A 26,465-nucleotide genomic window follows, 5' to 3' on the forward strand; every position below is an offset into this window, starting at 1 on the left:
CCAAATTGCGCGACGAATGGATTTTTCTCATGCCAAACACTAAGGCATAATATAAGGATGCTTACATAAATTTTTGGATGTCCGGATGTATTCAGAACGTAAGTTATGCGCGAAAGTGCAAACTTAAGCACTTTTTGACACTCTTAGTCCCTGAATGATCCAAAAGTTTATTTTAGCACACCGAACACCTCAAAGCCTATTTCTAAGCTTTGTAAAGGATATTTATGGTATGTTTTACTTATGGAGATGTTCCGGAATGTTTGTTACAGTTCAAATTGGCATACTTTCGCAGTTTGTTAAGTTTAGTCCCTGTAAGCGAATTAACTTGTTTTTGCCATACCAAAGCCTTCAAAACTTATTTCTAAGTTATGTAAAGGTTATTTAAGGTATGTTGACTATATGTTGATGTTCCGGAGTATTTGTCGCATTAAACTGAGTACGTCTACGCACCAGTTTGCGTATAATTCTCCAGAAAGTGATGTAGAGTTTAAAATTGAACAAAAGTCAAAACATGAAAAATGTAAAACACAACCAAACAAACATTGGGATCAAATAACGTTGTTTTATTGATAATTGAACTGTTCATAATGATTTCGAGCACAAATGTTACAGTCTCCCCTACTTGTGGAAATTTCATCCCGAAATTTATTTAGAGGAAACTCGTGGAAAAAGATGCGGATATTTTGCCTTCATTTGATCTTCGCGTTCCCAAGTAAACTCGGATCCACGTTTAGATTCCCAGCGAAGCTTGACCAAAGGAATGCGCTTGCGTTTAGGCCACTTGACTTCACGTTCCACGATTTCCACCGGTTTCTTAACAAATTTCAGTGTTTTATTAACACGAATTTCGTCAAGCGGTATGTGGAGGTTCTCATCAGCTAAACACCTCTTGAGATTGGACACGTGAAAGGTTGGATGAACATTTCCAAGTTCAGGAGGTAACTCAAGTCTGTAGGCTACCTTACCGATTCTTTCGACGATCTTGAATGGCCCAACGTATCTAGGTGCAAGTTTTCCTTTCTTTCCGAATCTGATCACACCTTTCCAAGGTGAGACCTTAAGTAATACACGATCACCGACTTGAAAATCCAAGGGCTTGCGTTTTAGGTCCGCGTAACTCTTTTGACGGCTTCTAGCTGTCTGAAGGTTATCACGAACTTTCTTAACCTTATCTGTTGTCTCTAAAATGAGGGCAGGTCCAGTAAGTTGGGCCTCGCCGATCTCATTCCAGCAGACTGGTGAACGACATTTTCGACCATAGAGAGCCTCGAAAGGAGCCATGTTGATGCTGGAGTGATAACTGTTGTTGTAGGAGAATTCAATCAATGGAAGATGTGAATCCCAACTACCACTAAAATCGATCACACAAGCTCTAAGCATATCCTCCAGTGTCTGGATTGTTCTTTCAGATTGACCATCCGTTTGCGGATGATAAGTTGTGCTCAGATTAAGTTGGGACCCCATAGCAGATTGCATGGTTCTCCAAAAATGAGAAGTGAAACGAGCATCTCTGTCAGAAATGATGTTCAAAGGAACACCATGTCGAGCTACAATTTCATCCTCGTAGATTTGAGCAAGTTTGTCAGCCGAAAAATCCTCACGGGTTGGCAAGAAATGCGCTGATTTAGTAAGACGATCAACAACCACCCAGATGGCATCGTGACCTTTCTTTGTGCGTGGGAGTTTAGTAATGAGATCCATGGTAATGTTTTCCCATTTCCAAACTGGGATCTCTGGTTGCTCCAATAAACCAGAAGGACGCTGATGTTCGGCCTTAACCTTAAGACAAGTAAGGCATTTCGATACATATAAGGCAATGTCTTTCTTCATACCAGGCCATCAATACTGAATACGAAGATCCTTATACATCTTATCTGAGCCAGGATGAATAGAATAACGAAACTTATGGGCTTCATCCATAAGCAAGGTACGAAATTATCTTGGCTTGGGACCCACAAACGGTCCATGAAGTAATACGATCCATTGTCCTTCAATTCAAGAGCAAGTGTTATGTGATAAGGAAATTCCTTATCCATCAAGCCTTGTGAAACACAAGATTGTTGAGCCTGAGAAATACGTGCTTGGATATCGGATTGAGCTTGAATAACAGATTGGACACGAACACAATGAAGCTTAGTATGTTCCTTGTGACTCAAAGCATCGGCTACGACATTTGCCTTACCAGGATGGTAGCGAATTTCGCAGTCATAGTCGTTTAGAAGTTCTACCCAGCGTCGTTGCCTCATGTTGAGTTCTTTCTGATTGAAGATATGCTGAAGACTTTTGTGGTCCGTGAAAACCACACATTTTGTACCGTACAAATAGTGTATCCAAATCTTAAGAGCGAAGACAACTGCACCCAACTCAAGATAATGAGTGGTGTAGTTCTTCTCATCTACCTTTAACTGCCTCGATGCGTATGCTATGACTTTGTTTCTTTGCATCAAGACGCAGCCAAGGCCCAATTTAGATGCATCACAATAAACTACGAAATCATCATTGCCCTCGGGCAATGTTAGGACAGGCAACGTCGCAAAGCTTTTGTTTCAAAGTCAGAAATGCTTCCTCTTGTTTGAATCCCCAATCAAATGGCTTGTTCTTCTGAGTTAGAGCAGTTAGAGGAACTGCAATCTTCGAGAAATTTTCAATGAAGCGGCGATAATAACCCGCAAGACCAAGAAAAGAACGAACTTCAGTAGGGGTAGTAGGTGTATCCCAATCCTTAATCGCACTGATCTTGGAGGGATCTACATGAATACCTTGTTCGTTGACAATATGTCCTAAGAATTGAACCTCTTTAAGCCAGAATTCACACTTGGAGAATTTGGGGAAAAGTTGCTCTTTCTTTAGGAGTTCCAAAGTAAGACGGAGATGTTGCTCATGGTCGGCTCGCGTCTTAGAATATATCAAAATGTCATCAATGAAAACGATGATGAACTTATCCAAATAAGGCTTGCAGACCCTATTCATCAAGTCCATGAAAACAGCAGGAGCATTAGTCAAACCGAATGGCATGACTGTGAACTCATAATGTCCATAACGAGTGCGGAACGCTGTCTTTGGGAATATCTTCTTCATGCACACGAAGCTGATGATATCCAGATCGAAGATCAATCTTTGAAAAATAAGAAGCGCCTTGCAATTGATCGAAGAGATCATCGATGCGAGGTAGGGGATATCGATTCTTGATGGTAAGCTTGTTAAGCTCACGATAATCGATACACATCCTAAAAGATCCATCCTTCTTCTTGACAAAAAGAACGGGAGCACCCCAAGGTGAAAAGCTAGGACGGATAAAACCTTTGTCAGAGAGTTCCTGTAGCTGCTTAGACAACTCTTGCATCTCAGACGGTGCAAGACGATATGGAGCTCTGGCAATGGGATTTGCACCAGGTACGAGATCAATACGGAACTCGACTTGGCGTGCTGGGGGTAGACCAGGTAACTCTTCAGGAAAAACTTCAGTATAATCCCGTACAACAGGAATATCTTGAATAGACTTACCTTTGCGCTTATCTGCTATAACATGTGCCAAAAAGGCCACATAGTTCTTCCGCAGATACTTCCGAGCTTTAAAACAAGACATGAGTTTGAGACCACCAGCAAGTTTCTCACCACAAACCTGTAGGATCTCACCTGACGAAAGCGGCATGCGAATGATCTTCTCAAAACAAACTATCTCTGCGCGATACTTGGCTAACCAATCCATACCCACAATAACGTCGAAGCTTCCAAGTTGCATAGGCGTGAGGTCAATAGGAAAAAGATGGTTGTTAAGGTTCAACTGGCAGTTGCGGAGAACAGAATCAAGAACAATGGGTTCACCGCTCGCCACTTCTACTGTCAATGGTTTACCTAGTTTTGTTCTAGACACGCGAAGCAATGGTTCAAAAGGCAACGACACAAAACTCTTATCGGCACCCGAATCAAAAAGAACAGATGCTGGCTGATTATTAATAAAGAACGTACCGTTCACCACATTATCATCTGCTTGTGCCTCTTGTGCGTTCATGTTGAAGACTCGACCTCGAGCCTAAGCCTGATTCTGATTGGCATTCTGATTCTGGTTGGCTAGCCTTGGGCACCGATTTCTGTAGTGGGTCAGATCCCCACAGTTATAACAAGCACCTGGTAGGTAGTGTGGTCGTGCAGCTTGACCCTGTTGCTGAGCAGGAGGCTGAGCAACTTGTTGAGCCGGGTTCTGAACTGCGCGATTTTGAGCAAACCGACAAACATCGGCAAGATGACCTGACTTCCCACAGTTAGTACAGAAACGGCACTGATGTTGCGGCTGATGGTGACTGTTGCATCTATTGCACAAAGGTGCATTCCCTGAATAGGGCTTCTTCGCTGGAGGCTGTGCGGGTTGGTTGGGAGCTGCCTGGTTAGCTTGGGCAGTGACAGCATAGTTTTGGGAAGCCTTACGCTTCCTTGCCCTTTTCGATGAACCAGAATCCTTTCCATTCTTGTTTTGACCTTTCTTGCTATCTTCCTTGTCAGACGACTGTTTCTTGCCCTTGTCACCCTTCCTGTGTAATTTATTCTTCCGCATCTGCGACTCAGTCAATGTCGCTGATAACTCGATCGCCTGACAGAGTGTGGTAGGGTTACTACCAGTAATGATGTCTTGTACCGAGTCAGGCAGGCCGTCGATGTACCTTTCGATAGCCTTGTCGAGTGGGGCAACCATAGTCGGGCAAAGCAGACTCAACTCCTCAAACCTATCAGTATATGCCCTGTGCTCGCCACTATCTTGTTTTAAATCATCAAACTCTTTCTCCAACGCTCGTTGATCATGACGAGGACAAAACTCCCTCATCATAAGAGCTCTAAGTTCAGCCCATGTCTGTGCTAGAGCAACTTCCGCACCACGGTCTCTCATTACCCCATTCCACCATGTAAGAGCCCTCTTCTGAAACACGCTCGAAGAAAACTCGACCTTGCGATTATCCGGACACTGAACGTGGCGAAAAGTATTCTCAATGCTCTCGAACCATTGAAGAAGCCCAGTTGCTCCTTCAGAACCACTAAACTTGAGTGGTTTAGCCGAGTTAAAATTCTTGAAATTGCATGGAGCATTGTTGTTGTTGTTGTTGGCTTGGTTCCATTGAGCAAAGAGATTTGGGAATTGAGCAGCCATCTGCTGTGCAATAATTTCTGCCAGCTCGGCAGTAGCTATCTGGTTTTCGCGTCGAGGAGGCATTCTAAAAGAGGAAAACATGAAAGGAAATGAGTGAGATGATTGGATGAAGAGAATGAGATGAAACAGAATCAAGAAAAGCAAAGATGGTGGTTACATATTGCAAAGCAAACAAGCGACACGAAATGTCTACTCAAAGTAAGTGGGTCAAAAATAATGTATCGCGAAGACATGTTCGCCTATAAGTGAACACTCACCCCAAGAGTTCCCAGGTAAGAGTGACTGGTCCGATTATGTGGATTTGTACGAACACTCTAGCCTTAGACAGAAAACTCAGGGTACAGGCATTCACTCTTCCAGTTTGCACATGCTCACACTATTAAAGCCCAAAACTTTGACGAGATTTTTGAAAATCCAAAGGGGTTCAAAACCTTATAACAGAGGGTTCAAAACCTAGTAATCAATCATCCTAGAACAGATGATTAATTTTCAAAGCGGATTCGGAATCGCAGTTCCCGTTGTGGTTATCACCTAAGGATAGGTGAAGTGCATGTTTTTAAAATCTAAACACAAGATAACTTGTGTTAGGGTCCTAGAAAGTTATAGTCTAGGTCAAAGCATTACTAATAACCTAATTCCCTATAACCATTGGCTCTGATACCAACTCTTCTGTCACACCCCGACCGCGTATAACATGCAACCGCGGCGGAATCGCCGGGGAGTGTTGGGACAGAATTAATTGTTTCATAACCATGGAAATTAAAGTTACATTTTATTTATCAAACAAGCGTATTACATTGTCTTTAAACAGGAAATAAAGAGTTCATAACATAATTAAACTAGTCTATCTTCGTTTTATGTCTCTAAGGCACAGGTCCGCCCTAGTGTCACAATCATCATCCTAGGTGACAGCTCCTGAAAACACATGTGAAAGTAGGTACGTCAGCATAAAAATGCCTATGAGATACATAGGTTTTGTGAAAATGGGATTCATGACTTGAGTTTAAAGAAAACGTTTAATAACATTCAGTCATGAACCTTGTAAATTGTTTAGTCTTTGTAAATCATATGAGAAACGATAAGATCATATGATATGTATAAGTAAAACGTAAATTTAAATGAGAGAAAAAAATGAGTTTGTATAAGATAAGTTTGTTTGTAAAACAATGTCTTGTGAAGAATATGTTATTTGTGAAAAAAGGTAACATGTCTATACTGAAATGATTTAAATAATGCTACGATAGGTAATATTATACAAACATTTATATATAGGAAGTACCAGCGGCGTATCCACCATGTTTGTATCATATTACATACGCCACGTTACTCAAACCATTTACCCAAACCAACCACCATGTAAATTGTTCATGTATAAATCAATTGTCAAGTGTTATTGTGTGATGTGTGTAAAATGCAACATATAAATTACATCAAACGAGGCATAAAACTAAGCCTTTTTAAGTACTAATGTTGGAAAAAGAGTGCTTTTGTCTTCCTTTTGTATTTTCAGGATTAAATGAGCTCAAATTCACAAAAGAAGCAAAAAGACAGCTAAATCTAACATAAATACAAGAAAATGAACAAAAGTGGATTGCCCGACTCCTCAACGGCATCCTCCCAAGCAAAATAGAGAAGACAGAAGACTGAACACGCCCCGTGCTCAGCCAGCACGGGGCCGTGCCCAAGAGGCAGCAGAAAAGACAAACCTATAGAAGCTTCTATTGCCCACCACGGGGCAGTGTCCAGCGGACACGGGGGCGTGGCGAAAGTACAGCAGGCGCATTAATTGTAATTGTGAATTACAATTAATGAAGAGAGAGAGTGTCAGACAGGACGGGGGCGTGTCCAGCGGACACGGGGCCGTGCCCAGCCTTCTGTTCAGCCTATAAATAGGAGTGCTTGGTTTCATTGCAACTCATCCCTTGGCACACCACCTCTCTCACACTTCATCCACCACCCACCACCACCATAACACCATCATCCACCACCATCATCCATTGTCCATCATAGAGTGTGTGAGTCGTCTCGGGATCCAAGATTGATCGTAAGAGTTCTTGATAATCAAGGCCATGTTTGCCTAAGTCTCTTAAATCACTTGGTGAAGACAAGTGTTTAGTATAATACTTTTTATTTTTAATCTTTTGCACTTTTTGGTTTTGTATTAATGACTTTAATAACTAGTTACTTATGTTGAAGGTGATCTTTCCTTATCGTTTGTCCGTGGTGTCTTGGCATTATTTTACTGTCTATATAAAATAAAAGATTTTCACCATTCATATCTCCACGGTCTGTATGGAGGTATGTTGGCTACCTGGTCGGGGGTTAAGGGAACGGTTTGGTAAGGGTCTTGCCCTTGTTCAGCATTTAGAGGTCCTGCAAGGGACCTGGGTCAAATTTAGTAGGATCTCCTTCAATGCCCATAGGTATTGGATGGCGGGGATCCAAACTCTTTGACCCCCTCATAAGTTAACTACTATTAATACTATTACCCGGCTATTTAGGACTGTATCCCTGCTGACTCAGACTACTTAGTCGAGGGTAACGTCACCGCCAAAAGCGGGGCCTACCATAATTTGCATTAATAACTTAATTCATTATCTTTCAATAATCCAACCCTTTAGGATTGTATCCTTGCTGACTCAAACTACTGGGTTGAGGGTAACGTCGCCTTCAAAAGAGGGCCTACTACAATAACTAAGATAATCTCTTAAACAAGTGCAAAAGTGCGAAAATAATCAAAGGTTATACTAATACATGAGTCGGATCCAAGTGATTCATCTTGTCTATCTGTTTTTATTTTTATTTTATTTTTCAGCGTTTAGTTAGTTTTTATTTTCTTAGTTTAAAAACCTTTTCTAACATTTTGATTTGATTAGACGTTGAGGATAAACCGGTACTAAAAGCTCTTGTGTCCTTGGACGACCTCGGTATCTTACCAACACTATACTACGTCCACGATGGGTGCACTTGCCCATATGTGTGTTTAGTGTTAGTAAATATCGTGTTTTATAAATTTAAAACTTGGCTAAAAGTGTAAAAAGGGCTTAAAATATACATTAAAAATATATTACACTACACGCACATCAAGTTTTTGGCGCCGTTGCTGGGGACACAAGGATTTTAAGAAAGTTAGGAATCAACGGCCTAATCATACTTTTATCTTTCTTTTTAATTTTTTTAGGATTTTCTTAGTTTTTCAGCTTCTGCAGAGCTCAGCACGGGCCGTGCCCGCTGAACACGCCCCCGTGCTGAACACGGGGCCGTGCTCACTCAACACGCCCCCGTGCCCAAGATTCACTTACTGAAAACAGAACCGTTAGATCCCAGCGGTTGGTAATTTCTGACATAAACATGAGTGATAGTAATTCTTTTTTCTTTCGGCACTCTTATGGTACGTGGTGTCAATTATGTGGAGGCGAACATAAAGAATTAGAATGTTACTTTCTAAATTATAGGCCCCACTACATAGACCCACCGATACCTTATAACCTTAAGAGGGGCGAAAGTAAAAATAAGCACTATCTCTCCCTCGAATGCGCCCAGCCAGATATTCTAGGGGAAATGCTCCTTGACGAGTTATTTCAACTAGAAGAGCTACTTCTAAATTGGTCAAAAGAGCTTAGGAAGGACTTTATTGATCCGCCCCAAGACGATGACCATAAAGAAATGTTGGAACCGCATTCCGACAACCTCGTTGCTCCCAAAAATACCTTCATACCTAGCGAAGACGAGGACGATAGTCGTCCCTGTGCCGATTGTGCCGTGAAGGACTCTCCATCGACTTCGTTCGGTGCATACATAGACCTGAGCGATTCGGCATACACCTTCTTTAACGAGAGCCCGGGAAAGGGTTGGACTTATCCACCTAGAATGAAAATAGGAATTACCCTCACCGACAACCTCTTGCGTTCTCGCCTTATTCTAGGACAATTAAGGTATCTTAGGCACTTTGGGGTTGTTCCAACCAATCAGGAGCCACCCGATACTAGTGAGTTGCTTAAAAAAACTAGACAACTTCATAAAAACAGTCCCTCGACACGGGGCCATGTCCAGCCAACACGCCCCCGTGTTCACCAAAAGATTCCCTTCTGATCAGTACGTCAGAATACGGACAAACTGTGTCAGAACTCCACCTGCACACAGGGCCGTGTCCAACGGACACGGGGCCGTGCCCAGGATGCTGTTGTTTTCTATAAATGCAGCCAAGAATTCTGCACATTTGGACCAACTTGGGACAGATTTGAAGGAATCTTCTCTCAACTATCCTAGGTAAGTCTAAAAGAAGGTTCCAACAAACCATCTTGTCCTTTCCTCTTTTAACCATTTCCTTCTTCTCCATCTTTCTCCAAGAACTACCATTAAAAGTTTGAATTCTTCAAACTTTGTGGTAAGGATTAATGAGTTTTGTTCAAGGAATCTTGGTAAAAATATGTTGTTTAACGTTGTTTTAAGTTATTAATGTTTAAAAAGGCCCCACAAGTTTAGAAAATAACTTAAAATTTCAAGTTTCCTTGCTCCAAAATTCTGTAGAAAGATGAACACGGGGCCGTGCTCAATGAGCACGGGGCCGTGTCCGGTCACTGTTTCATCAAATAAACTATTTTTCAGTTTATTTTTCGTAGAATATCGAGTGAAAGCAGCGGAACATCTTCCGTGCATTCATCAAACAGCCGCAGAGGAAGGAGGCCCTCCGTTGAAGCTACGCTTGTGCACTATGTGATAGCATTAAGGGAGGCTCTCGACGAAATGACGTCAGTAGAGGAGGTCCTAATCGACCGTATTAACGATCTTACGGTGGGACTCGAAAACAGCTTCCAAGAAATTAACATCTTGCACCAGAGGTTAAATATTCTTGTAGCACCCCCGATGGAACCAATCCTCCTACAACAGGATTGGAACCTGGCACTCGGAATTAACAACCCTACCGGGTGGGAAGACTTTCCGGCGGAACCTCCCGTAGAGCACCAACAAGAGATCCCGGTGGAAATCAAAACTCCTCAAACTAATGCCAATGAGCCCTCTTTTCTCCTTCCAAGGGAGGTGGAGGAGTGGCTCGCCGACATGTGAGGAAAGTCGCACCCGGAAGAAGGAGTTCTAGAAGGCCTTGTCTAACCAAGATTAGTAGCTTCTTGGAAATTTTGCTAATTAAAATAAAGTATAGGCTAGAACTCCATGGTTTAATATTTCTTTGTTTGCATATCTAGTTTAATATGAATTTAGGACTATGTAAGATCTCTCTATGATTTCAATGGAATGATGGTTTTTAAAGTTTGAATGGTCCAAAATAAAACTCATGATGGTAAGGGATGAAAAGGGGAACGAGAAACATGACCCCATGCACAAGAACAAGGCAACCCGACATCAATTTCTCCAATACAGAAGGTTCCACACGGGCCGTGTCCAACCAACACGGCCCCGTGCTGAACCCCCTACAGAAAAATACCCAGTTCAGGTAACTGGACACGGGCCGTGTTCACCAGACACGCCCCCGTGTCCAGGCTTCTGTTTCTTTTCTTTAATTTTCGTTACTGGCACCTGAACACGGGGCCGTGTCCAGATTGCCAGTAACATAAATTTTTGCTTTTAACACCATATTACACATCTAATCAACCTAAAAATTTATTTTTGGGACACATTGAGGACAATGTGTAATTTAAGTGTGGGGGGGATGCTAAAACCTTGAAATTTTGCAAGTCCTAATAACAAGCCTTACACAAAACTCCATTGGAACCGCTAAACACCCCAAAATTTTTTTCAAAAATTTTCATTTTTTTTACTTGTCTAAAGTTTAAGTTGGGAATCCTAAGATTAATAAGGTTATATTTTTATAAATTTACAACCGAGAGCATCGTGATAAAAAGAACCAACATACGAAAATTACGAAACGGCATGACAAGCTTGAGTTAAAATTTGATTATATATACTTGATCACATAGAAAAACCCACTCCCACAAAAAGTGAGTTTTGAGCCTTTATTGAGCATACAAATACACATCTTTAGACTAAATGCTCATTTTTCGTTTCTTGTGTGAATAGCCGCTTGGTTCTTACGACTCTAGAACTTGCCACGACGATTTATTCCCAGTCCTTACCAACTTAAACCCAAGTAAGTAAATGATGGAGGCATTAGGACTAACCCTTTTTTTTTCAAACCCATTATTTTTAATTTTCTTTTCACCCACCTAAAAAACTCCCCCTAGTTAACCCCTTTGAGCCTAAACCTTTCATTTCTTTACCCTAAAAACCCTTTTACCCACCAAAACCCTTTTTATTTTTACCCTTTATTTTAGTAACAATCTCGGTTTTTCGTGTGACGAAAAAAAATGATGAAGTTTGAAATAAACAAACAAAGCTCTTAAAACAAAAAAGCTTGTTTGAAGTAATACTTCACAAAAAAATAAAAAGTCAGTAAAACAAAATGTTTTACGAAAACCGACGCTTTTTACGCTTTTCGCCCTTTTCTACTAACCACTAACCCATTCACCCACCTTTAGCCCAAGCCTTTACCCAAAAAGTCCTCTTGATATTTACAAAGGTAACAAGTTAAAAAGGAGGAGGATTGATTGCTTGGCAAGCTTATGGTTGGAATAAGTTCCATGCCGCTCTCGAGTGATACAATAAAATACACCTTCGACCGAGTGTGAGTGATTTCTCCGGTGAGGTATGTGAACTTGTATATAAATGGAATTTTAAAAAAGGCATGTTATGCCCAAATAAATAATTTATCCTATGAAACGTTCTAAATAAATCATAACGAATAAGATTGTAAATAAATAAAAATAAAGCCCGAAAAGATTTCGGATTCCCGACACTCTATGACAAGCCAAAACCTTCTCTTCTACCCATTCCATTTGGGAGTGTAAGCCACATATTAAAGAGTTTTGCTTGAGGACAAGCAAAAGTTCAAGTGTGGGGGTATTTGATGTGTGTAAAATGCAACATATAAATTACATCAAATGAGGCATAAAACTAACCCTTTTTAAGTACTAATGTTGGAAAAAGACTGCTTTTGTCTTCCTTTTGTATTTTCAGGATTAAATGAGCTCAAATTCACAAAAGAAGCAAAAAGACAGCTAAATCTAACATAAATACAAGAAAAGGAACACAAGTGGATTGCCCGACTCCTCAACGGCATCCTCCCAAGCAAAATAGAGAAGACAGAAGACTGAACACGCCCCGTGCTCAGCCAGCATGCGGCCGTGCCCAAGAAGCAGCAAAAAAGACAAACCTATAGAAGCTTCTATTGCCCACCACGGGGCCGTGTCCAGCGGACACGGGGGCGTGGCGAAAGTACAGCAGGCGCATTACTTGTGTTAGGGTCCTAGAAAGTTATAGTCTAGGTCAAAGCATTACTAATAACCTAATTCCCTATAACCATTGGCTCTGATACCAACTCTTCTGTCACACCCCGACCGCGTATAACATGCAACCGCGACGGAAACGCCGGGGAGTGTTGGGACCGAATTAATTGTTTCATAACCATGGAAATTAAGGTTACATTTTATTTATCAAACTAGCGTATTACATTGTCTTTAAATAGGAAATAAAGAATTCATAACATAATTAAACTAGTCTATCTTCGTTTTATGTCTCAAAGGCACAGGTCCGCCCTGGTGTCACAATCATCATCCTAGGCGACAGCTCCTGAAAACACATGTGAAAGTAGGTACGTCAGCATAAAAATGCCTGTGAGATACATAGGTTTTGTGAAAATGGGATTCATGACTTGAGTTTAAAGAAAACGTTTAATAACAGTCAGTCATGAACCTTGTAAATTGTTTAGTCTTTGTAAATCATATGAGAAACGATAAGATCATATGATATGTATAAGTAAAATGTAAAGTTAAATGAGAGAAAAAAATGAGTTTGTATAAGATAAGTTTGTTTGTAAAACAATGTCTTGTGAAGAATATGTTATTTGTGAAAAAGGTAACATGTCTATACTGAAATGATTTAAATAATGCTACGATAGGTAATATTATACAAACATTTATATATAGGAAGTACCAGCGGCGTATCCACCATGTTTGTATCATATTACATACGCCACGTTACCCAAACCAACCACCATGTAAATTGTTCATGTATAAATCAATTGTCAAGTGTTATTGTGTAAACCATATCGAAATGTCTATGTTCAATGTAAACCACCAAATGTGTATATCAATGTCAAAATGTTTATGTTTAATGTAGATCATGTAATGTGTACCCAAAATGTATCATGTATGATAAGTGAAATATATCAACTAAACCATATGTAGAATGCACAAAAACAAGCTATTGAAGTAAAACATGGTCTAAATCAAAGTTATGTTTTGTGGAACAAATGCATGCTATACTGATACAAACATTTATGCGGTATTGTGAAAATGCATACATCCAAGCCTTGAGAGTGTGGCGATAAACCCTTAAACAAATTAAAGGTTTATCTAAGTTATGTATATTGAATTCTGTCATTCCTTTCATCCAAACCAACCTAGGATGTCCGGAACGGGAGTTGTCAATTCCTATGGTACCACTACCTACTAACGAACGGCGTAGCAAATGTTAATGAATGTATTGTTCCATGTTAAACAAACCAAATGTCATACCAAAATGAAGGCATGTGATGTAAACAATTGTACTAAGTATGCACACAATGGGCATAAATAGCATGAAATGTAATGTGAAACGATGTACTAGGTACGCACACAATGGGCATACATAGCATGAAATGTAATGTAAAACAATGTACTAAGTACGCACACAATGGGCATACATAGCATGAAATGTAATGTAAAACAATGTACTAAGTACGCACACAATGGGCATACATAGCATGATATGTAATGAAATCATGTACTATAATGTACTAACGAACATAGCAGGTATATGATGTGAAAACATGGAAAGCATGAAAGTAACAAGTAGGCACATGTGTTTCACCCCAAAACAGTTTAGAAAACAGTAAAAGATGGGGTTCAATGTACTCATCTGAGATTGCTTTGTAGTTCTTGTATAACAACCAAATAATGCTAGAGATCACGGATATCAAACGGCACCTAATAGGTAGCTATATTAATATACCGGACCAAAATCGGAAGATTGGATAGAATGAGGGTTCGTAAACCAAACGAGTATAGAGACTCGCGTAATATGGTTTAACAAAGCCTACATTCTAAAATGAAACCTAACCTAAGTGCTTACGACCCATTACGACCCGTTTAGGTAGTTTATGCTACCTTAACGCGTCTCGTGTAGAACGCGTTTGGAACGCCTAACGTCGTGACCATAAGGTATAACCTCGAAAGGTTATTCCCTATACAACTATGGTCACCTAAGGTGTTTGGTCGGATCCTTATGATCGACCAAATGGGTCGGGTTCGAAAGTATAAGCGATTGTTTAGATCGCTTACCTTACGACCCTATATAAGCACTATACTAAAAGTGACGAGTTAAGCATGTTAGAACACGCTTAACTAAGTTTAGAAAACAGGTTTGGTATCAAAACAAACGGTTTTGATACCCACGAGTAGTTTGGTTACAAAATACGCAAGAATGCGCATTTTGACCGAAACTACGACTCGTCACTGAGCCTAGATAACGTGGTAATCAGTAGGTATAGTCACTACGGACTATAACCATCGTGATCACGCTCACGTTTTGAAGTTCCAACGAACTTCGTGTTGACCATAAGCTGGTCAACGCAGAAAGTCAAACAAAGTTCGACTTTAGCACTAGAAAGCGATTAAAAGAACGAAAGAACACTTACGAAGGGTCCCCGAAAGCTAATCTCGATCCAGGAGCTCAGGTATGAAGCAAAGGCCTCAACTTAGAGCTTTAGATCAGATTCTTGTGGGTTTTAACCAAAATGGGGGGGGGTATTTATAGGAAAAGCAAGACCGTTAGGATCGTTTCTTGAATATCGTGCCACGATCTAATCCGTACACTTGTCGCAAAGTTGTGGTGGCTTATTTTGCCCCCACCATAGGGTTTTGACAAGTGGCATTGGCCTTTGGAGAGTTGAAGGGCTGTTACAAGTTGTTTAAACATTGAATCTGGTCCAGAAGGGGCCTCGCGTGACGCCTAGACCCGTCGCGTCACGCCTAGCCCTTATTTCTGCAGAATTTGCAGAAATGGTCCCTGCACATGTTTCGTTGCGTAACGGCACTTCTAACACCCGTCAAACCCAATTTCAAGCTCCACAATGATGTTAAGACATAGGGAACATGAAATATGCTTGGAAATATCCCGGATGTCGGTTCGTTTGGCCGTACGGTTGCGATGTTCGCTTAATTACGACGGAATGCGCATAAGCGCGAAAAATGATCCAAATTGCGCGACGAATGGATTTTTCTCATGCCAAACACTAAGGCATAATATAAGGATGCTTACATAAATTTTTGGATGTCCGGATGTATTCAGAACGTAAGTTATGCGCGAAAGTGCAAACTTAAGCACTTTTTGACACTTTTAGTCCCTGAATGATCCAAAAGTTTATTTTAGCACACCGAACACCTCAAAGCCTATTTCGAAGCTTTGTAAAGGATATTTATGGTATGTTTAACTTATGGACATGTTCCGGAATGTTTGTTACAGTTCAAATTGGCATACTTTCGCAGTTTGTTAAGTTTAGTCCCTGTAAGCGAATTAACTTGTTTTTGCCATACCAAAGCCTTCAAAACTTATTTCTAAGTTATGTAAAGGTTATTTAAGGTATGTTGAGTATATGTTGATGTTCCAGAGTATTTGTCGCATTAAACTGAGTACGTCTACGCACCAGTTTGCGTATAATTCTCCAGAAAGTGATGTAGAGTTTAAAATTGAACAAAAGTCAAAACATGAAAAATGTAAAACACAACCAAAAAAACATTGGGATCAAATAACATTGTTTTATTGATAATTGAACTGTTCATAATGATTTTGAGCACAAATGTTACATTTATCGAGATTGTCCGATCCAAATCGAGTCCATAATCCGTACCGCAAATTTATATCCTATTTAGATGAATGACTTCGATGTTATTCTTGTCATGGACTGGCTTTCTTGGCATAATGTCTTGATTGAATGTTAGACTCGCCACATTCTTTTGGGAAATCCTTAGCGTCATGAACTCATTTATCAAAGAACTGAGCGTCGTAAGCCTTTGAAAATAATCTCTACATTTAAGGCCTAAAAGTTTCTTTTTGCACGGTTGTGTAGCATTCCCGGTTTTGCTAAAGCTGCTTATAAATTGGAGGACGATGCTCATAGGTGGTAGAAGATTTTGAAAAATTCTCGTGTAGGAGATAATTATGCAACCACACTCTTATGAGATGAGTTTTGCACATTGTTTTATCTGAGAGAGTACTCATCCATCATGCAGAGAAATGATAAGCCTATCATGGAGTTTCAGAACTGTTTTTGTCACTTGGTTAGTTTTCTAGGCCCCGCTCCTGCACAACAGAGCAGTAGACGAACACTTTTAAGTGGGCCATATGTCACACCCCCAAAATCCACCTGCGGAGTATCACCGCTTGGGAGTGTGACTGACCAGGATCAAGCCACCAATCATATAGAACGATGTATATAGTTAAAGTAATAGCAATTAAACCAAACCAAATCCATATGAAAGGCGTTTCCAAAACATAAGTAAGTTATCACTGTTTAGCGGAAGCGTATAAGTCAAACCCAATATAAATAAGTATGTAATGTTATAAAGTGTTCAACAAACAATCACGATCCAAGCCCACAATGACCAGCTCCTCCCTGTGCAAGCTCCATGTATCTAACGACCTGCAAGGCATGTAACAGAGGATCAACAACTAGTTGAGCGAGTTCACAGAAAGTAAATGCGTAATAGTATATTCGTTTGTAACATGTGGCTCTATTGGGCCGATAGTACGTTCTATTGGTGGGGGGCTTCCCATGTTGTATAACCACTAGACTATTCGTAACCATAAGTGTTCTACATATCCCGAGAACAGTAACACGTACAAGTTTACGTAGGTTTTACGTAAGTAATCCTTCACAACCGAGGATAGGGGTACGCGGGGGTTTACGTAGGTTTTACGTAAGTGCCTGACACAACCGAGGCAGTAGTGAGTATAATTTCACGTAGGTTTTACGTGAGTATCCTTCATAACCGAGGATAGCGAGTAGCATAAGTATGCGTAGGTTTTACGTATGTGTCCTGCACAACCGAGGACGATGGTATGGTAGTCTAGTAACAGTGTAAGTACAATTCTATTCAACCTTATTCTTTCAATCCCAATTCCCGTGCCCTGGGAATCCCATGCCTTAGTAAGGGTGTGAACTCACCTTGGTTTGCTCGGTATGCTAAGTATGTGCTCACAAGAAATCAGTCAAATCCTATAGTGCACGTATACTCAATCAGTTCATGTTCGTAATGTTTCACATGTAACTTGCATCACAGTATTATCACAAAGTGTGCCCAGCAGTTAGCATCTTGTATCATGTAAGCAGTTAATCCAATTCATGCAAATCCATCTTTCACGTAAATGTCCATCATAGTTTTTACTAACTTGATTATTCATTAACATACTTGAAAGTGTTAACAGTCTTAACGAAGTTAGCAATTCAACAAGGTTTATAAACATAACTGAAATAACAAACCAACACTGTTAATTACCTAACAGAGTTAAACAAGAGTATCCACTTAACAGAGTATCATACATGAGTCTAACGGAGTTGATAAGGTTAACTGAGTTAATAGCTTGTAATGTTATATACTTAACAGAATCATACTTAACATAAGTCAACATACTTAGTAGAGTTAACATGTTTAACCGGATCACCACTAACGAGTTGAGAACCAACCGAGTTACGTACTAACATGCTTAATAACTAACCGCGCTACTGTATACAAGGCATCTATGACGAAATCCCTTACCGGCGAAAACCCCTTTGGGCCGAAATCACATTGAGCCGAAATCACAGTTGGGCCGGAAACTCTTTTGGGCGAAAACACTTTAGGACGAAAACTGTTTGGGCCGAAAACACTTATTGGCGAAATCACTAGGGTGCCGAAATCCCAAAGTGATATCGTCAAGAGTTTTGATGGAAACACTGTTTTCGTTGGCTCTTGATTTCGTCATGTACAACATCATCATCAACACATCAGTTACGCAACAACCCTAAACATCGTTAACAATCTTGACAGTTTTAACCAAACAAATCATTCATTCGCATCAGTTTGTAACTCATACATTACTATTCAACCTCCGTAATGATTACGTTTACCATTAGTTTGACACATGCAGCACATATAATCCTACTCGGTTAACCGTCTATTAAATCATCAATTATCAAATCGAATCATGAACATTAAGCATGGCACACCGATCATATATCAGAGTAAGAATCCCTCTCCTACTCATCTACCATCATACAAGGCACAACAGTTAACTAATGGTAACAACAAATAGTTCACGATGATTTCAATCAGATGATTATAAACAATCGATTACTAACCGTATGTAGGATGGAACAAACAAGAACTCCAAAAGGACAGATAGTTGCCGTCGAGTGTAAGGGAGAGTCTAGGGTTTGCCGAATAAAACTTCCCGTAAAAGTTGTGATCCGAATATACATATAAGTGATTAACTACTGGGCCTAAAGCCCATTTGGATTTCGCCAAGATGTAGATGACGAAAACACTTGAGGTGTTTTCGTCCAGCAATGCATACATGGGGTGGGGTGTTTTCGGCTGAGGAGGTTTTAGGCAAGAGATGACGAAAACATTTGATTTCAATTATAAAAGCCAATAATCCAAACAATATATATACATAACATTCATACACCTATCATGAATACAATTATTTACTCAACACATGTATTGCCCATCAAGTATTTATAAAACACACTTGCAAATAAGTACGAGGTTAAAACGGATAGAGACCTTGAAAACTCGGGTTGTCACACCATATGTGATCGGGATAGGAAGTTTGTCCTGGATCTTCATTTCGATGATATTAATGAGATTTTCGACACGGTTAAGATCTTGGATAATGATAAGAAGCATCATCAGAAGGCGTTAGTGATAGCCGCAAGCGCCCAAGGGAAAATAATCAGGATCACTCTTCTTTTCGCGCTGGAAACGATCAGTCCTTGGCACCCCGAGACTGTAAACACCATTTGGATAAGAATTTCAACACTCAATCACGAAATGGGGGGAATCAAAATCAAAATCATAGGCACGCACAAAACTAGACACAATAGAATCAGGCCCCCATTAGAGCACAAGCATTGAATCAGCAGAGTCCGCAGCCGAATCATGATCCTCCCTATACCACTTGCGGGAAACCTCATAAAGGTTATTGTCGTCGAGCCGAAGGCCTTTGTTTCAAATGTGGAGATGCAGGACACATGATTAAAGCTTGCCTTCAATTTGCCCCTAGAGCAATATTAGGGGTAATGCTAGACCTGCTGTGGGTGGCCTGTTTTTGCACTGACAGCTGATGATGCAACAAATGCCCTAGGCACGGTTTTCGATTATTTACGCATTGGTGAACGTGATATCTATACGTTTTTTGATACTGGTGTGACACATTCTGTGGTATCTTTCTTATTTTCTAAGCACTTGATGATTATGCCTACTACTTGTCCTTGGATTACCTGCGCTTCTGTCCTCCACACGACCATCGGGGATATCCCGTGTAGCCGGCGCAATGTCCATCTGGTCTTGTGTTTACCCTGACCCCGCGCGCGACCTAGGTTACACCTAATTGGCCGGTGCGAGGTTGGGAAGGCTACCAAATTAGTCTAGTAAGGGTATGGTCTCGCGCGTGACTTGATTGGTCGGCACAGGATTTGGGACCATACCCTTCACATATGTATCAACCCGATACTCAAATAGTCCAAATGTTGCATCATCTATCATTGGTTATGGCTTCAACATTTAAACTTTTCTTTAAAACAAAAGTAAAGAAGATTGTAACCTATCACATTGGCTACTATCAACATTTATATTTGTAAAAGGAGTAAATTACAAGTTTTTTCCTTTATCTTTATACCAAATTTTAGGCGGTGTCCTTTGTCTTCAAAGTTGACGAGTTCTGTACTTAATGTTTGAAAATTTTACACGTTATGACCTTTAGCCCTAACTCTATTAATTTTACTGGTTAAGTGAAGGGTAAATTGGTCTTTTTATCTAATTATTAAAAAATATTTTAGTAATATCTTTCACATCAGACCCTTATCCACCACAATTACCATGTTGTTGCTCTATCCTAACTCAACTTGATATTTGTTTCCAACCAGCTCCCTTTCCTCTGCATCAACCACCAACCATTATTAAGACATATATAACATAACTGCAAGCACTTAACCCTTCGACCACTATATGATCCCATACTACATTCTGAAACTTATTGCCAAAATGTCGAATACCTTCTCTGCAACCCTTTTCTTGTTTTTTAACTAAATTCCTATATACAGTATCTCTAACCCATATTACAACAAAATAAATATGTGATTTCAAACAAACATAACTTAGAATTGATACCAACAGACCAGAAATTGATACAATAGTAGTATGCCCAAACTAAACACAACAAAAAACCCAATTCCCAATTCAAATTTCTTAAAAGATTGATGAGTCTAGAAAACATTAATCATTCATATAAACTACGTGTACGCCCAAATAGCCGAACCAGTGATCAAAACATTGATGTCGAGAAGCCGCCAATCAACAGCACTACTAATGAAAACTCTTAATTTACCCGCCGATAACGCCTCCGTCACTATCACCGATACTCACAAACTGCACCATCGTCATCACAAATGATCACAGCCACCATTGTTGCCTCCATATCAGAATGGTCGGTAGGTTGGAGACCATAGTCGGCCCTCTTCTCCATCCTCTCTGTTCATACCTTGCCGGAACCCTAACTCGTTACCGCTGCCGTCACCCTTCCACTACGATACCACTCTGACCATAACCATCGTCGTCATCTTCGACGTCCACACCAACAACCGTCACCCTCTCTCTCTCTTTGTTTACTCTCTCTCTCTCTCTATCTCTAGGCTTCTATCTCTTTCTTTCTTTCTTTAAAAGGGCTTATTTTAAGAGTAAATTACAAGTTTGGTCTTTTATGTTTGTACCAAATTGCAGACGGTGTCCTTTGTCTTTAAATTTGACAGTTTTGTCCTTAACGTTTTAAAATCCTGCACGGTATGTCCTTTAGCCTAACTCAGTCAGGCTTTCAAGTTAAATATGGTCATGTGACTTGCACATGAGGGCATCTTTGTCATTTTACCTCCCCAAAGACTATTGAGTAAATAACTTATATCAACGGACTAAAAGTGTAAAAAGATTAAAGAATAAAATATAAATAAAAAAACCTAATTAAAAAACCCCTCTCTCTATCACATGCCGCCAATTCCCACCCCCATCCTGCTGCCGACCACCACCACCACCACAATAATTCTTATTCGCATAGATCTGAGGAGAACCTAAAGCCAACTATACTTGCTTGTTCACACCTTTTCTCCTCAAATTCCCAACCCCACTCTATCTTTCACACACACAGAAGCCAAGAGATAACCGTCAACAGAGGAGAATTGAACTAACCAAATCGCTCGCTGAATAAATATTCATACTTTGATTGGTCGCCGGATAACTTAACCCTTGGTGTTAGAGAACTGCAGAAGAATGACATCAACGAGGCTGCTATTGTTGCCTCTACTCATCTCTTCCTCCATTGATGCTGCTTCACGCCTCTTTTCATCGTCTTTTTCTTTCACTTTGAAAGCGTCTGCTTCACAATTTCCTTTCACCAGGAAGCCGGTAAATCACTCCTTATTTCTCCCTCATCTGGTTTAAGTTCAGTTTTCGGTTCAGGAACAGGTTCTTCCGGAAGCTTTGGAGCTCTAAGTTTATGCTCTGCAAAAATCTTTTCTAGCTCGTTCGCTTTCAGTTTAAGCTCGTCATTCAGTTCTTGATTGCCTTTTAACGGACTTGACTTATTGACTTGGTCAACTTAGGTTTTTTGTGACCCAGAGTCACCGAACTGTTTCTCTCTTGGTATGTAATCTATCAGATCTATTTCCTTGGTTTCGGTTGAATAACTTGGCAGCGTTTGGGCACGTAATGAACCGATCACGAGCCCTCTATGCTGAGAAGCAGCTACAGCTTCTTGGATTTTTTACTCGGAGCTGACTCTCTTTGACGGAGCCTTTAACGTCATCGGTTTCGAATCGGGCTCAAAATCTTCCTTACTACCACCTTGAACAGAGTCGCCGGAGAAGAAGACTTGTTGCCGGAATAGCTAGTGGAGAAGACGACTCATTATATACAGGTTGTTGGTAATTTTTGTAAAATCTTTTGTTATTAAAGTATTTTTTTTAATAAAATGACAGGTATTTAATTAATTTACATAATTAGTCCTTCTAAGATAAAATGACAAAGATGCCCTCATCTGCAAGTCACATGACCATATTTAACTTAAAAGTCTAACTGAGTTAGGGCTAATGGACATAACGTGCAGGATTTTGAAACGTTGAGGACAAAACTCGTCAAATTTAAAGGCAAATGACACCGCCTACAATTTGGTACAGACATAAATGACAAATCTTGTAATTTACTCTTATTTTAAAGAGTAAATTCTAAGTTTTTCATTTATTTATGTTTTTAATAATTAGATAAGAAGACCAATGTACCCTTCACTTAACGAGTAAAATTAAATGAGTTAGGGTTAAAGGACATAACGTGTACAAAACTTATTAATTTTAAAGACAAAGTACACCGCCTGAAATTTAATATAAAGATAAATGACAAAACTTGTAATTTACTCTTTGTAAAAGTAAAAAAAGATTGTAATGCTTACAAGAACGGATCTCAAATTTAAATTTACCAAAATCTTAAAAGTTTTACTTTTCATATCGACATTAACAAATAAACCTTTTTCTTTAAGGCTTCTCGGTATGGGGGGCGTCCCCGGGCCGTCGTGGGATGGCACCGCCCCATACAACTATTTCCTTTGCTGCGTGGTCATTGAGATAGTCTTGGCCAAGACGATGAGGACGAGCCTCCCCCTTTCTCATACACACATATACATACAACACACATATATATTTTAGGTCCATCCTCTATTTCCTTAGTTCCATTCTTTTTGCCTCATCCTCACACCCATCCTACGTGACGGAGCATCCTTTAAGGACTACCCTCCTCCCATACCGAGTATCCTAAGGTTGAAGGGAGTGGTTACCTATTTGGAATAGGTAAACTCCTCATTCACCCAATCAGACAGTGTCACGTCAATTCACCTAAATTATTTAGCTAATGCTCAAAAACGTTGACGGTGGTTTACCTAATGGGGTTTAGGTAAACTATGTAAAAAAAGGAAAAAATGTGTGATTGGTTGAGAAGGAATGAACCTTACCACACACCTTTCTCTCTCCCCCTTCCCTCATCGGTAAACCTTCACCGATCATCATGCATCACCGAGCGGCAAACACAGACGGCAGCGGTGTTATCATTCGGTAAACCACTTCACTGATGTGTTTACCGCACCACTCCGCTCACCCTAAGGACTAAAGTTAGAACTTATCAAACCAAACAAGTAACTCAACATCATCATTGTAATTAAATCACAACGGAGCGTATGATAGAGGAGGAGCGCACAAATCAAACGTCTAATTTTCTCCAACGGTCATATTCCCCCAATTTAACCTCTCCTCTTCACCAAACCCTAATCAATTTCATCACTCTCTCCTTGTCTCGATTTTGTGTTCTTGAGTAACCATGAATGTTCTTGGCGAATACCCAGATGCGATTAACAAGAAAGACCTGCAGATTTGGAACAATTCAGCGTTCGACGACGGTGGTGATTCAGAGAGCTTCAAATCGCCATCGTGGGTGATGAAGAAACCAGTTGTTGTGTCTTCAGATTCTTCGTTTTCCAGTAAGGAAAACCAGAGCCCGATTGGGTTTAACCCGAAATCCTCTCTTCTTGTTCACGAATTGAAACCTTTTAAGAATCTGAACAAGATTGGTTTGTTGAAACCTGTCGAGAAGACTGATGAGGAGATAGAGATTGAGAAAGAGATCAGTCGGTTGTATGCCAAATTGGAATCCATTAGACGCGAAAGAGCGGAGAAGAATGTCAAGTGTGTTGAAAACAAGAAAGAATCTGGTGTTAAAAAGATCCCAAACAAGATTCAAACAAGGGGGCTTAGTTTGGGGCCGAATGAGATCATGTCGGCTGCTGCCAAGTCTAAACAATCGGTTGAATCGACACAGAACCGAAGGAAATCTTGTTTTTGGAAGTTGGATGACATTGAAGAAGAAAAATGTGGGTTTTCAAGACGGAGAATTTCTAATCTTAGACAAGCGGTTACTACGGTTGGATTGAAAAAGGGGGTGAAGAAAGACGATTCGATTCTGGGAAGCATTCAACCGAAGAAGCTGTTCGGAGACCAATCGGTTCCTGCTAAGAGGCCTGTAAAGCCGAGTGGTCGGGTTATTCCAAGTCGCTACAACCAGGCGACGGTTAACTCGTCGATGAAGAAGAGGTCTTCGCTCACTACCGATACTGTTGAACGGAAACCACGTGAGGGTCGAGTGAAGAAGAAGTGGGATATTCCGAGTGCGATTGTGATCCCAAACAGATTCAGTGTTGATGGCAATGAGGATGAGAGTTCTGTGGATGTGGTGATGCCAGAGGTGTTATTGCCCAGGATTCGGGTGGTTCGGTATATGGAAGAGGCGGGGCGGGATTCTGGTCCTGCCAAGAGGGTGGCTGACTTGGTTGGGAAGAAGTCATACTTTGATGAAGAAGAGGCAGTGTGTCAACAACTGAGTTTCGATGAACAAGATTGAGGCTTCAAGAACATGTCAGCAAAAGTTTTGTTGCTTCATTTGTGAATTGTAATGAATTGGGTTGGGGCTGGGGGCAAAGCTTGATTTTGCTTTCTTTAAATGAATATTGATGGTAATAATAAGGTGATTACATTCCAAATTTGAACATCTTTTGAACTTTGAAGGAATTAATTTTGAATTGGTTACTCTTGTGTATACCTTCACTACTATGTAGTTCTGATTTCTGAAGTACATCAAGCTTATATTATAGATAAGGGAACATTGCCAGATTGATGTTGGGCTTTTGTTTTCAAGTATTAGGCCATAATGAGAATTGATTTATGATTATTGATATGCACAACGCTTGGTTTTGTTTGTAATATGACTCGCATATGATTTTTGATATTTTACATATATATTGTAAACAAGCGAACATGGCCAAATTGATATTGGGCTTTTGTTAGAACCAAACAGGCGAATTCAATGTTTAGAAAACCGGTTCAAACCGGACGGCCAGTTAAACCATCCGGTAGAACCGGTTAGACCGTCTGGTACACCCGGTTAAACTGTTTATAAGTCAAATCCGGTATGGTATAAAAACCAGATTTTAAAACATTGGGTGAATTAGAACATGCTCGTGTGCACCACCAGAGGTTTCTTCATTCCACTGCAACTTCACACAAATGGGCCTCACAAATGGGCTTTTGGAGGCGTGACCTTTTTTTACTCTTCTTTTTGGGATTTTAATAGATTCCAACAAAGAAATGCAGTTTTATTATCAATTTTCTCATGGTTCAGTAGCATAGTGTATTTAAATTGTTTTTAGACTTTTAAGATGGCAAAACACGCGGGTGGGTTGGTTGTGTAACGGGTCAAATGGGTTTGGGTAAAAACCTAAGGCTTTAGTGATTTAATTTGCTTTTCATTTTAGATGATTCTCATTCGTTGATGGGAGGACAGTGATTGAAGAAAGCCATGCCTGTCTTAGGTTTAAGGTGGATAATCTTGTGTGATTAGGTCTTTTTAACTGTTTAACAAGTGTCTCTTTTGTTTGTGCAAATGTTGGTTTGGGGTTGAAGGGCAGATTACACAACGTATAGGTTACATCACTTTCATAATGTAATTTTTTTAATTACGTTGGAGTTTTTAAAATGTTTTCTTAGCGTCGTCAATTGTATTAGGGTGCGTTTGGTTCAATTGGAATTGGAATCTGAATTTCATCTCTTAAGATGTTTGTTTGTTTCACATAATCTAACTACTATAATGGGTATGTTTGGCATGGAGCTTTTAGGAGCTTCTATCTTTAAGCTTTTAAAAAAAAGCTCCTACTTAATAAAAAGTCTTGTTTGGTTGAATGAGCTTTAAGCTTTTAGGTTAGAAGCTTAAAGCTTTTGGTTGAACGCTACTACTAGTAGCGTTTAGAAGGAGCTACAAGCTTTTAGAGAAAAAATGACTATTTTAGCCACTAAAAATAAGGAACTTTTTAATGCACTAACTTTCTAAATTTTTAGTTATGTCCATTTTTGTCATTTTATACATTTTAT

The 26,465-nt window shown here is 40.0% G+C and overlaps 1 protein-coding gene across 2 annotated transcripts; it reads left to right on the forward strand.

The window, feature by feature from the left end:
• The first annotated feature begins 23,705 nt into the window (after positions 1-23,705).
• Positions 23,706-25,279, forward strand: LOC110912323. 2 transcript variants are annotated; one of them, XM_022157012.2, is made up of 2 exons: positions 23,706-24,999; positions 25,063-25,279. In XM_022157012.2, the coding sequence occupies exon 1, from the start codon at positions 23,866-23,868 to the stop codon at positions 24,940-24,942; it is 1,077 nt and encodes a 358-aa protein (XP_022012704.1). In that variant the 5' UTR covers positions 23,706-23,865; the 3' UTR covers positions 24,943-24,999; positions 25,063-25,279. The 2 variants fall into 2 exon arrangements, with proteins under 2 accessions (XP_022012704.1, XP_022012703.1); XM_022157011.2 differs by having other exon boundaries at positions 23,706-24,996; positions 25,060-25,279.
• The last annotated feature ends 1,186 nt before the right edge of the window (positions 25,280-26,465 follow it).

Source organism: Helianthus annuus, chromosome 5 (genome assembly GCF_002127325.2).
Source record: "Helianthus annuus cultivar XRQ/B chromosome 5, HanXRQr2.0-SUNRISE, whole genome shotgun sequence".
Lineage (NCBI taxonomy): Eukaryota > Viridiplantae > Streptophyta > Magnoliopsida > Asterales > Asteraceae > Helianthus > Helianthus annuus.